This window comes from Elgaria multicarinata, chromosome 7 (genome assembly GCF_023053635.1).
Source record: "Elgaria multicarinata webbii isolate HBS135686 ecotype San Diego chromosome 7, rElgMul1.1.pri, whole genome shotgun sequence".
NCBI classification, from domain to species: Eukaryota; Metazoa; Chordata; class Lepidosauria; order Squamata; family Anguidae; genus Elgaria; species Elgaria multicarinata.
In genome coordinates, this window is record NC_086177.1 from 116055742 (window position 1) to 116067772 (window position 12031).

The 12031-nt window shown below is 50.7% G+C and overlaps 1 protein-coding gene across 1 annotated transcript in view; it reads right to left on the reverse strand.

Annotated features, from left to right (window-relative positions):
• Nucleotides 1-2539: 2539 nt before the first annotated feature.
• The window catches only part of WDR97 (WD repeat domain 97), a 49979-nt gene continuing 40487 nt past the window's right edge, over nt 2540-12031 (reverse strand). The window contains exons 28-31 of the mRNA XM_063131389.1: nt 11509-11580; nt 7664-7830; nt 6051-6112; nt 2540-2774 (exon numbers count right to left, since the gene is read on the reverse strand). Coding sequence (XP_062987459.1) covers nt 2572-2774; nt 6051-6112; nt 7664-7830; nt 11509-11580 — 504 coding nt within the window. The 3' untranslated portion in view covers nt 2540-2571. The remainder of the gene's footprint in view (nt 2775-6050; nt 6113-7663; nt 7831-11508; nt 11581-12031) is intronic.

The window sequence follows — 12031 nt, forward strand, 5'->3', positions numbered from 1 at the left end:
TGGGAAGGGGCGGCCGGCGCGCGCAGGAGGGGGGACCCCAGCCCACGCGGGAGAGGGGGAGGCGGCGGCCAGGGAGGGGGGGACAGCGCCAGAACCGCCCTACCCCCCGGGCCCGGCGGCGGCGAGTGCAGCGGGCGCCAAGGAGCCCCTCCAGCTCCTCCTCGGCCTCACCCGGGGTCCGCCGCGCCCGCCCGCCCGCTTTTACCCCCCTCCCTCCAAGAGCCCCGTGGCGCAGGGGGCCGGGGGCTGCGGCGGGGCTTTTGGGGGGCTGCGCGCCGCCCCGCCCCAGCCCTGCCTCCCGCCGCGCGCTCCCCGCCGCCGCCAGCCCACGTGTCCGCACCAGGCTGGATGGAAGGCCACCACGGGAGCCGCTCCGGAGTAGCTGCCACGGAATAACCACGCGTGGCGGCGGCGCTGCTGCTGCTGCTTCTCGCCACGCGCACGGCGCCGCCCCCTCTTCGCGCGGTCTGCAGCGGCACCGCCCCTCCGGCTCCGGCACTGGCTGCGCCTGAGCTCAAGCACTGCGCGTCATCGGCCCTCTGGGCCGGGGGAGGGCAGCCCCGCCGAGGAACCGAAAGCGAAAGAGCAGCCGCGCGCCTGCGCGAGTCCTGGCGCCTCCACCCGGGTTTGGCGGGAGAATGTTCCCCCCTCCTGCTCCCCAGAGAGGGGTGGAAAGAGGAGGAGGAAAGGAATGCTTCCTTCCTTGCTTGCTCCTCGGGGCAGGCAGCGCTCACCTGAGCCGCCCGCAAAACAGAGGGGGCGAGGGATGTGCTGGGCCCCCCTCCAGGACTGCAGTTCCCATCATCCACAGCCAGCAGCCTCCTCTGTCCCCGCGTCCCGGCGCTTTCTTTCCCCCGCCGGACGGATGGCGAAAGGGAGGAGAGGCCGGCGTGCGCCCCCTCCCTTCCCCCGCGCAGCGCCCTTGGGTGCCAGGCTGGGACGCGGTGCCAAGCAGCCAGCCAGCCAGCCGGCCCCGGGGTCCCAGCTGGGGGGGGATGGAGGAGGAGGAGGAGCGGGGGATAGCCCGGAGGCGGCCACGCGCAGCCCGCGCACGAGATAGATAAAAAGGGGGGACATCCTCTGAGCTCGCGCAGTTTCGTATTTCAAACGCACTTGCGCCATAGTGCTGTCAGGACAGAGGATCAGGGCGGGGTTCGCTTCTGCTGCCTTGACGCTGAATGCATTTGCTTGGCTGCAGGACAGGGTCGCAATTCGAGTAAAGATCATAGCGCCTCTGCAACCATGGGCAGGCCCATCCCCTGACTTGCTTTGCTGTTGGATAATTGAAAAAAGAAACAAATGATACTGCTGCAGGGTCAACGCGGGAGGGGCCGGCCATTCCTGCGGGCCTAGGAACAGCAGCCTCCCGCAGAACACTAGTAGTTAAAAGGGGTGCGAGAGGGCGTTTTCTTTCCGTTTAAGGACTGAAATACTTCTTTTTTTGGAAGGGAACTCAGGGCAGCTCATGCTCTCCGTCCAGGCCCTGGACAAGCATTCACTTCCTATAATGCAATGGATTGAAGGCCTTACCACCATTTCTATATTTGAACAGGTGGCATCGATGCCACATTCAAGTGGATACTTATTTGGATATTTGGTTCACTTTTGTTGAAGCCTAGGTACAGTTGCTAGAAAGCTGTATGTGTTTCATACAAATCCATGAAAGTAAGTGTGTGTGTGTGTGTGTGTGTGTGTGTGTGTGTGTGTGTGTGTGTATATATATAAAAGGGGCATAGTTAGAACACCTGGTACAAAAGAGAAGTAGCAGCATGGGATAGAAATTACAATTAAGATGCAGTCAATTTGCGAGACCTTTGTATGGAGAAGAGGAACTTCGCCACTAACTCTGTTGTTAACTTGTTTGTACCTAACTATGCCTACATATTTTAAATATGTGTATGTTTTAAATAACTCTTTTAGCCTGCTCGTATAATGAACAAATGACTGTGATTTTATGGTTTTAAATTAATGATTGTGGGTATTGTTTCTATTGGGTTTGTGAACGGATAATAAAAATGTATGTTTTAAAAGGGGTTGCCCATAGCCACCAAACTGGGGACCCCTGGTTTAAAGGGCAGTCATAATTCTTTACCCTGTGTTGCTACTGCTACTTATGCTTAGCTATATTAAGTGAGTTAATGTGCTTTCTGCACATTAACAATTGTTTTCTAAATTCTGCTGAAAAATCACCTTTATCAGTTGTGGTCCTCTGTCTGGCACAAGGTAACAACCACTTCTGCTGAAGGGACTATGATTCCTAGAAAGGGGGACGCCCAGTGTGGGAACTGCCTCTCACATTCTGATGATGAGCAAGGAACTACAGCCAGTGGCTGAGAACAGAAGCCGTGGGGTGATATTTGGCATTGATCTGCCTTTATTGTGCCTGGATGCGTCTCCGGCAGACCTGTCTCGCGTCACTGCTATCGACCTTGGGCTGCTGCATTTGCCCCTGCCTGACTGGGGATCCATGGCTTATTAAGCATTCCTTCCTTTCCAGGCTGGAGGAATCTTCCTTCTTGCTTGGAGGTCGGCGCATCACCGCTTCAGAGATAATGCAAGCCTGCTGCGCCCTTAAGGATAGCTGTCAGCATATGAAAACTTGGGGATGAAATATCTCTGTACCACCTGTTGCATGGCGGTGAATGTTTTTGGTGAAGCCGGCCTCTCCAAAGGGGATGGAAATGGGTCCAAGTTGATTTTCGGCAGAGGAAGTTTCATAAACGGGACAAAACCTTTCATGAGATAGCGTGGGAAGATATACGGGAAGTAGAAGCCTGTGTTTGGAGAGAGCACAACAGAAAAGAAAAAGGAAGGATACAATTTGATGCAGGTCAGAGCTGTAGAAAACTAAGAGCACAGCTATCCTCCCGTCCTTGCTTCACATCATTAATTCTTCTCTGTCCTCTGGCTCATTTCCCTCTGCTTTTAAACATGCTACTGTCTCTCCCATTCTCAAAAAACCCACTCTTGATCGACTTTCTCTGTCTAACTACCGACCTGTCTCTCTGTTGCCCCTTGTCTCAAAGATTCTGGAACGTGTGGTCTACTCTCGCTGTCTTGACTTTCTCTCTAGTAACTCTGCTCTGGATCCCTTTCAATCTGGATTCCGTCCTTTGCATTCCACTGAAACAGCCCTTACTAAGATCACCAATGATCTCCTTACTGCCAAGTCTAAGGGCCATTATTCCGTCCTTATTCTCCTTGATCTAACTGCAGCCTTTGACACGGTTGATCACGATCTTCTCCTAGATTCCCTCCATGACCTTGGACTCTGTGGCTCTGTCTATAACTGGTTCGCCTCCTATCTAGAGGGCCGCTCTTTCAGCGTGTCGGCTAACGGCAGCTCGTCCTCCTCCTTTCCCCTTTCAGTAGGGGTTCCGCAAGGCTCGGTGCTTGGCCCGCTGCTGTTTTCTCTATACATGCTGCCCTTGGGTAAACTTATTCAATCTCATGGCCTCCAATATCACCTGTATGCCGATGACACACAACTATATCTCTCATCTCCGGAACTTTCTCCTGATGTCCACGATCGTATCTCAGCATGTCTTTCAGATATCTCAGCCTGGCTGCTTCATCGCCGTTTGAAACTCAATATGGCAAAAACTGAAGTGCTTGTTTTTCCTCCTAAACCTTCTCCTCATCTCTCATTCTCTCTTACTGTCAACGATGTCACGCTTACTCCGGACAAGGAAACTCGTAGCCTTGGCTTTATATTTGATTCCTCGCTCTCCTTTATTCCTCATATCGAGGCAGTAGCTAAATCTTGTCGTTTCTTCCTGTATAATATTGCCAGGATTCGACCATTTTTGTCTGTCTCTTCTGCCAAGACTCTCGTTCACGCACTGGTTATCTCTCGGTTGGACTACTGCAACCTCCTCCTCTCTGGCCTCCCCTCATCTCACATCAGTCCGCTGGTCTCTGTCCACCACTCTGCCGCTAAGATCATCTTCCTGGCCCGCCGCTCTGACCATGTCACTCCGCTTCTGAAATCTCTTCATTGGCTCCCAATTCACTCCAGAATCCAATATAAACTTCTCCTGTTGACCTTCAAAGCTTTTCACGGTCTAGCTCCTGCCTATCTCTCCTCTCTCATCTCACACTATTGCCCCGCTCGTGCTCTTCGCTCCTCTGATGCCATGCTTCTTGCCTGCCCAAGGGTCTCTACTTCCCTTGCTCGGCTTCGTCCATTTTCCTCTGCTGCCCCTCATGCCTGGAATGCTCTTCCAGAACACCTGAGAACTACCAACTCAATCACAGCTTTTAAAACACAGCTAAAAACTTTTCTTTTCCCTATAGCTTTTAAGCTTTGAGTTTGTTCTGACTCTATACTGTTAGCTTCACCCTTCCCGGTGCCTGTTTACACTTCCCTGTGCCTGTTTGCATTCTCTTTCCCTACAACTTTATTAGATTGTAAGCCTATGCGGCAGGGTCTTGCTATTTACTGTGTTATCTGTACAGCACCATGCACATCGATGGTGCTATATAAATAAATAATAATAATAATAATAACAATAAAATCCCAATAGTGATCTATAGAACATCACACATTATAAAGCTTCAGGGTGAAGTGAAACCAAATTGTCCAAAGTCCTGACCTCAGACCTGCTTTTCCTGCTGCCCGCACACACCTCTGTCTTATTTGGACTAGCAAGTGATAATGGCCCCTTCATGTTACTTGCATGAAAGGGCAAAGTGCCTACGAAGGGGCTGTGGAGCTATGCCCTTGCTCCACTCAAGACAATGCATGGCTCCCCACCCCCACCTCCATGACACATGGATAAGGATAAGGATGGCAGGGAAGACTTTGTGCATAGGCGTCGATGAGCAGGGGCTTCTCCTGGTTCACACGACAACAGCCCACCCTGGTTCAATTTACCCACGGGGGGCTGTCTCTCAAATCATCCCTGCCCCCTGGGTTTGCATGAAATAGTAAGCCAGGCACCCATGGGTGCCATGCAAAAATGGCTCCCACAGGCACCAAGCCTGACATAGACTAGCAGAGTTGGAAGGGGCCTACAAGGCCATCGAGTCCAACCCCCTGCTCAATGCAGGAATCCACCCTAAAGCATCCCTGACAGATGACTGTCCAGCTGCCTCTTGAAGGCCTCCAGCGTGGGAGAGCCCACCACCTCCCTAGGAAACATGACAGCCCCCGTGCGTAAATTCTATGATGGTGCCACCCTTCTAGACCAGCCCAGGGATTTCTTAAGTAGTAAGATGAGTTGAAATCTCTTTTAGGGGAGAATTTAACTTTTGGGCCATCTATTACTGGGTCCTTGCCTGGATAGTTTTGTCCTGTGGTTAATAGCCTTGTCAGATTTCTCTCTTCTGAGTGCAAATCATGTTCTCCATTTTCACTTGCACACCAGGAATGCTTTTCAACCAGCAAAACCTCCATCCAGTGGGGATTGTAAAATAGGTGAGTGCAGCAGAGGGGCCACAAAAATCCCTGAAGTCTAGAAAGTTGTCTGTGGGACCGGCAAGGATGGTCTTGAACAACAGTGGCCCCCTTTAAAAGGAAGGCTGTCTGGCAAGGGTGTCCTGTGGTGCCTCACTAGGCCCTGTCAGGGATGCTTTAGGGTGGATTCCTGCCTTGAGCAGGGGGTTGGACTCGATGGCCTTGTAGGCCCCCTTCCAACTCTGCGATTCTATGATTCTATGACCTGACTGGTCAGCATGCAAGCCAGGACATGAAGCTAGAAGAGATACAGGAAGCTGCATCCTCTCAACTGCTGGGTGCTAAAGCCAACTATTTGGCAATAAACTAGAAAGGCAGGGAATAAATATGTTAGCAAATAAAATTTAAAATAAATATGTTGAAGCCTGATCCTGCACCTACCATTAGAAAGGGCCAAGGGGAGCAGATCCGCTTACCCCCCCCCAATGCCCCCCCCCCGGCAGGCACCAGACTGCCACAGAGCAGAGCAGCGTCACCCAAGGGTCTCAACGCAGTAGCGTCCAGCTGACTCATTTGAACACAGCCAGTCCTGCCCAGAACCACTGAGTACGATCTGCGTGGCCAAAAGGTGGCCGTGAACCCTGACACTTACGCTCAGGTATTCTCTTCCTCAACATTGCGTTGGTTTCTCCTAGTCGCAGGATGGCGTGTCTCCTGTCAGAAGAACAGCTACTTGAGATACGTTTAGCTTAAGATGCCCTCTGCAAACAATGCAAGAGCCCTGCCCCAGAGCGGTGCCCATTCCCCCTGCACGGCAATTATATTTACGCTAGCAACAAACAGGAGCTTGTGGTCTGAGTTCACAAAAGAGAGAGAGAGAGGGAGTCAAAGGCTGAAGACCTTTTTATTCACTCAGTATTTTAACACTTAATTTTAACTTAAATTTAAATTATGCTGTTTTAACTCTGTATTTTAACCTTATATCAATTTTGCTGCGTGGTTTTATCCTGGTTATGCTTTTTATACTGTATTTTGTATTTGTGTTTTTAACCTGTTGGTTGTTTTATGATGGTTTTAATTTTTGTGAGCCGCCCAGAGAGCTTCGGCTATTGGGCGGAATAAAAATGTAATAAATAAAATAAATAAATAAATAAAACACTTCCTTGTGGGGAGACATCCAGATCCTGCAAAACAACTGAGAAACAATTGTGTATTTATTTATGCAAAAGAGAGAGAGACAGAGAGGGAGAGAAAATTTTGCAGAAAACCCTCCAATACATTTTTGAGCTTGTATGGTGCCGACCTAATAGGCGTACTTCCCTGTAGTTTCCAGACCAGAGTTCTCTCTCTCTCTCTCTCTCTCTCTCTCTCTCTCTGCTTTCCCCAGCGTTATTCCTCAACCTCAGTTTAAGTGGGGCCAATTCCCCCAGAACGTTCCATGCAGTCCATCTCTTCCTGAAATAACAATGAATCCACATTGTCCACAAAATGGCAGCCATGTGTCTATTTCAGCACAAAAAGAATCCCAACCAGAGTGTCAATTCAAAGACTTGGGGAGATCCCAGATGGGCTCTCATGGTGTCACCGCTGTGCCTCGCTTTCAGAAGTTTACAGGCACCATTGTCTTACACCTGTAACCCTCTCATGCTTCCTGCTATTTCTTCTGTCTTCCCTTACCATAGGAAAACGGGTAAGGAACGAACAAAAGATTGAACAGCTGCACCGTCCGTGCCTTCTCTCTAGTTGCTAGAACTAGGAGCCCGCCCACCCCACCCCGTGTTGAAATACCCGGGGATGACATCGTGGAATACCACAGAAGGCCCAAGTCCACCCAGGAGCAGATGTCAAATGAATCTGTCAGACTGAATCATAGAGTCATAGAATAGCAGATTTGGAAGGAGTGGGCAGGTGGGATCTACAAGGCCATCGAGTCCAACCCCTGCTCAGTGCAGGAATCCACCCTAAAGCATCCCTGTCAGGGATGCTTTAGGGTGGATTCCTGCACTGAGCAGGGGGTTGGACTCGATGGCCTTGTAGGCCCCTTCCAACTCTGCGATTCTATGATTCTATGACTTTAAAGCACTGCCAGGCTCTTTCTGTTGCCTCAGATGGAACACTTCTGTTAAAGAGTGAGCAAGGGGCTGGACCTGCACCCCCATCACCGTGTCTTAGGCTGGGCGGTGAAGCAGAGAGGAAGCCATCGTGATGCAAGCGCCAGGGTGTCCCAGGCAATCTTCTACGTCCTGAACAGCCGCGGCCACTTACTTCTGAATCGGGGGCAGGGCCATGACGGTGTCCTTGGGCGACAGCGCGGCAGACGAGACCAGCCGCTTCATCTCCATCAGCTCTTTCTCCAACTGCTTGTCAATGAAGGACTGGACGGCGTCTATGGCACACACGGACCGCATCCAAGGCGGAGCAGCCTCTTTTGCCTGAAACAGGAGTCAGAGTAGCGGGGTAGCAGCAGGGCCGTGGCAGGTAGGGGTCAGGCAAAGGGCTGGCTGGCTGGGTGGACTTCCAGCTCGAGCCACTGACACGGCACGGCTGACTGGCTCCCGTGCAGCCAACTGGCTTGAAAAGGGTGGTGAAGTTGTGGGCAAACCAGAAACTTTTTATTCTCCCAGCATTTAACAGTCTATAAATAAATTTTAACTTGGTGTTTTAAATTTTTATTTTTGCATGGCTGCTGTTTTTATCTGGTTGAGCTTTTATATTGTATTTCATAGTATGGTTTCATACTGTTGTTTTATACTTTGAATGTTTTTAATTTTTGTGAACCGCCCAGAGAGCTCCGGCTATTGGGCGGCAGAGAAAGGCGATAAATGAATAAACAAACAAACATGGCTTCCTCTTTAGGCGGTGCTCCGCCTGTAGAACATGGATCCCAGGAGACCAGCTTGGTACCCATGTTTACGACGGTTCAGCACCAGATAAATAACCTTTTGGGTTCCTGGTTTTATGCTGCAAGTGCTTTGCTGTGGTTAATTATTCATAAATAAATAAGAATAAATGGATAAATTCTTTCTGTTCTTGTTTAACTATTATAAATAGAGGTACGTTCAGAACTTGAAGGAATCATAGAAGAGCAGAGTTGGAAGGGGCCTACAAGGCCATCGAGTCCAACCCCCTACTCAATGCAGGAATCCACCCTAAAGCATCCCTGACAGATGGTTGTCCAGCTGCCTCTTGAAGGCCTCTAGTGTGGGAGAGCCCACCACCTCCCTGGGTAACTGATTCCATTGTCGTACTGCTCTAACAGTCAGGAAGTTTTTCCTGATGTCCAGCTGGAATCTGGCTTCCTTTAACTTGAGCCCGTTATTCCGTGTCCTGCACTCTAGGAGGATCGAGAAGAGATCCTGGCCCTCCTCTGTGTGAGGGTCTCATCTGTTTTCATGAATGGATACCTTCGCCCTTTTTTTGGACTTTTGGAAACACCGGCTGGCAGACTTCCACGCCATCAAGTTGTGCTCAGTCAGAGCTTCAGAGGGTGCGTGGAAGAGAGCCTCCCTAAGCGTGGCACCTTTCCTCCTGCTTTGGAACGGCTCCCTCGCCACTGCCACAGCTAAATGCAGAGGTGGGGTGGATCCCCGCCTGTGGCGTGAAGGTGGCCTCGCCCTTCCAGGACCATTCATGGGTCATATCCTTCCAGTGCCTTTGTGCAGACGAGACCTCTTGGCTCACGTTGCCTCTCTCTCCTAGACACTCTGAGCTGGAGGTGAGTGGGGGTCCTTCCTTGGGAGTCAGGGGAAAGAAAGCCTGCTAAGCGCCCCGTCTCCACAGATCAAGCAATGCACCCATCTTCTCCTCCTGCCTGGTAGTTTCATCCATAAAGTGCAGCCAAACTGTCTAGGCTGCCCAGCAGACAATGGAAGCAGCAGCCCTTGAAGGTGCACATTTAAGGAGCCAGCTCAGCCCAAAGTCTAATGGAGCACCGTGTAGAAGAAAGTGTAAAACCGAAAAAAGCAGTCAGTAAGCAGGAGAGAGAGGAAGGCAGGCAGGCAGGCAGGCAAATGCCCCCTCAGAGTCTGTTCCAGCTTGACTGCTGCCCCCCACCACCACCCCACGCACCACCCCAGCAGGGCCACCTGTCAGCATCTGTCCTAATCACTTGTGATCTTTCTAGGTTTAAAATTCTGTTTTATTAATGATTGCTGATGTTATTTATAATCTGCTTGGGAAGGATTTGTATTTTGAAAGGGCATTTAAAAAACTGTATATAATTTATATATAAATAATTGTAATAAATAATAACGATAAATAAATAATAATAATAATAATAATAACGACAACTACAGGCACTATAGTAAAGGGAAAATTAAATCCTGTACCAGAGTGTTGCTCTACCTGATTCCATACTGAGTCAGCTGAAGCAAGTAAACGTCTGTACAGGCCAGGGGGCCCTGAGGCATTCAGGAGCGACGTCTCCCTTGATGCTCAAAGGGGGATGAAGAGGCACGAGCCCTAAGGGCCATCGTGCCGTGCTGTATGTGCTGCTTGAGCCCGAGGGGTCATGACCGCAAGCCAAGGGGAAATGGGCCAGTGAGGGGAAATCCACGTAGGCCGAGGATGCTCGTGGAAAAAGCAACACCAGCAATCCTCGAGAGAAAGTGGGACGTGGGGCAGGAATTACAGTTCTTTTCCTGCCAGACCGCTGGGTGGAATAAAAGGAGCGCTGGTTCGGCACATGACAGGGCAGGGCACCTGCAAGGGTGTCTGCTATTCCAGCCAAACACTGGAAGATTCCAAAACGAATGAAATGAATAAAACGACAGGGCATTCTAGGAGCAGCGGTTTACCTCACCCTTCCCTTACCATTGGGAAGGGAAAAAGGACCAGATGGAACCCCACCTCCCACGTGCTAGCACAGGGAGTGTCCTGCCCTACCAGCACTGACCCTGAGGCCCAAACCAGACATGGTATTTGCACCATTGGACTTTGTTTAATCATAGAATCATAGAATAGCAGAGTTGGAAGGGGCCTACAAGGCCATCGAGTCCAACCCCCTGCTCAAGGCAGGAATCCACCCTAAAGCATCCCTGACAGATGCTTGTCCAGCTGCCTCTTGAAGGCCTCTAGTGTGGGAGAGCCCACAACCTCCCTAGGTCACTGATTCCATTGTCGCACTGCTCTAACAGTCAGGAAGTTTTTCCTGATGTCCTGCTGGAACCTGGCTTCCTTTAACTTTAGCCCCTTATTCCGTGTCCTGCACTCTGGGAGGATCGAGAAGAGATCCTGGCCCTCCTCGGTGGGACAACCTTTTAAGTATTTGAAGAGTGCTATCATGTCTCCCCTCCATCTTCTCTTCTCCAGGCTAAACATGCCCAGTTCTTTCAATCCCTCTTCCTAGGGCTTTATTTCCAGACCCCTGATCATCCTGGTTGCCCTCCTCTGAACACGCTCCAGCTTGTCTGCATGCTTCTTGAATTGTGGAGCCCAGAACTGGACGCAATACTCTAGATGAGGCCTAACCAGGGCCGAATAGCCTCTGTCGGGGTTGGAGGCAAGCTAGGTCTCTTTGGTCCCAACTTGAATCACACACACACACACACACACTCCTACACAAGTAGAGGAAAGCTCCCTTTGGCACAGCCGGAAGAAGCGCTTCCAAGCGAGACTATGGCCGGGGCAAGAGTTCTAGTTTGGCCTGTAAAATAGCCTTCTCTGCCTGAATCGGGTGACCCCCGCGGAGCCATCTGAAGGCTGCCATTTCCACTGATAACGTCTCTAAGGTATCAAAAGTCACTGAATCGGGTGACTTACGAGCACATAGATTTGGGGGTGAGGGGCTAGAGGCCCCGGGGAGCTAGCAGAGGCACAGCCTGGCGCCAGAGCTCTCATAGAATGATAGAATCATATCATAGAATAGCAGAGTTGGAAGGGGCCTCTAAGGCCATCAAGTCCAACCCCCTGCTCAATGCAGAAATCCACCCTAAAGCATCCCTGACAGATGCTTGTCCAGCTGCCTCTTGAAGGCCTCTAGTGTGGGAGAGCCCACCACCTCCCTAGGTCACTGGTTCCATTGTTGTACTGCCTCTCGAAGGAGGCAGCCAGGCCCAGAGCTCAAGGGGCCGGACTCAGGGGACACCTTCCTCCCACAGCTGGGCTCTCACCTTCTGAAATCTCTCAAAGGAGTCTTTCGCCACAGGCTGCTCCTCAAGGTCTGTGCTGTCATCCAGGTCTTCCTGAGACAAAAAGGACAACATGCAAATGAGAACACAATTTCACTGTTATTTGCAATATTAAAGCAACTGGGTTTTGTTGGTGAGCTGTGGGAGATTTAAGACAGATAAAAGGAAGGACTTCTTCAACAGTGCAGAGTTAAGCTATGGAATTCACTACTGCAAGGTGTAGCGATGGCCACCAATTTGGATGGCTTTAAAAGGGGGTTGGATGATTTCATGGAGGAGAAGGCTAATAGCAGCTAATTGCCGTCACGATAGCTAAATCTTACCCTCAGTAGAATCAGAGCCAGTATGCCTCAAAAGGAACACAAGAAAGTGTGTTATACTGAGGGGGTGCCTTCTCCCTTACCAACCTGCCCAATCACAGAGGTCATACAATCATAGAATAGCAGAGTTGGAAGGGGCCTACAAGGCCATCGAGTCCAACCCCCTGCTCAATGCAGGAATCCAC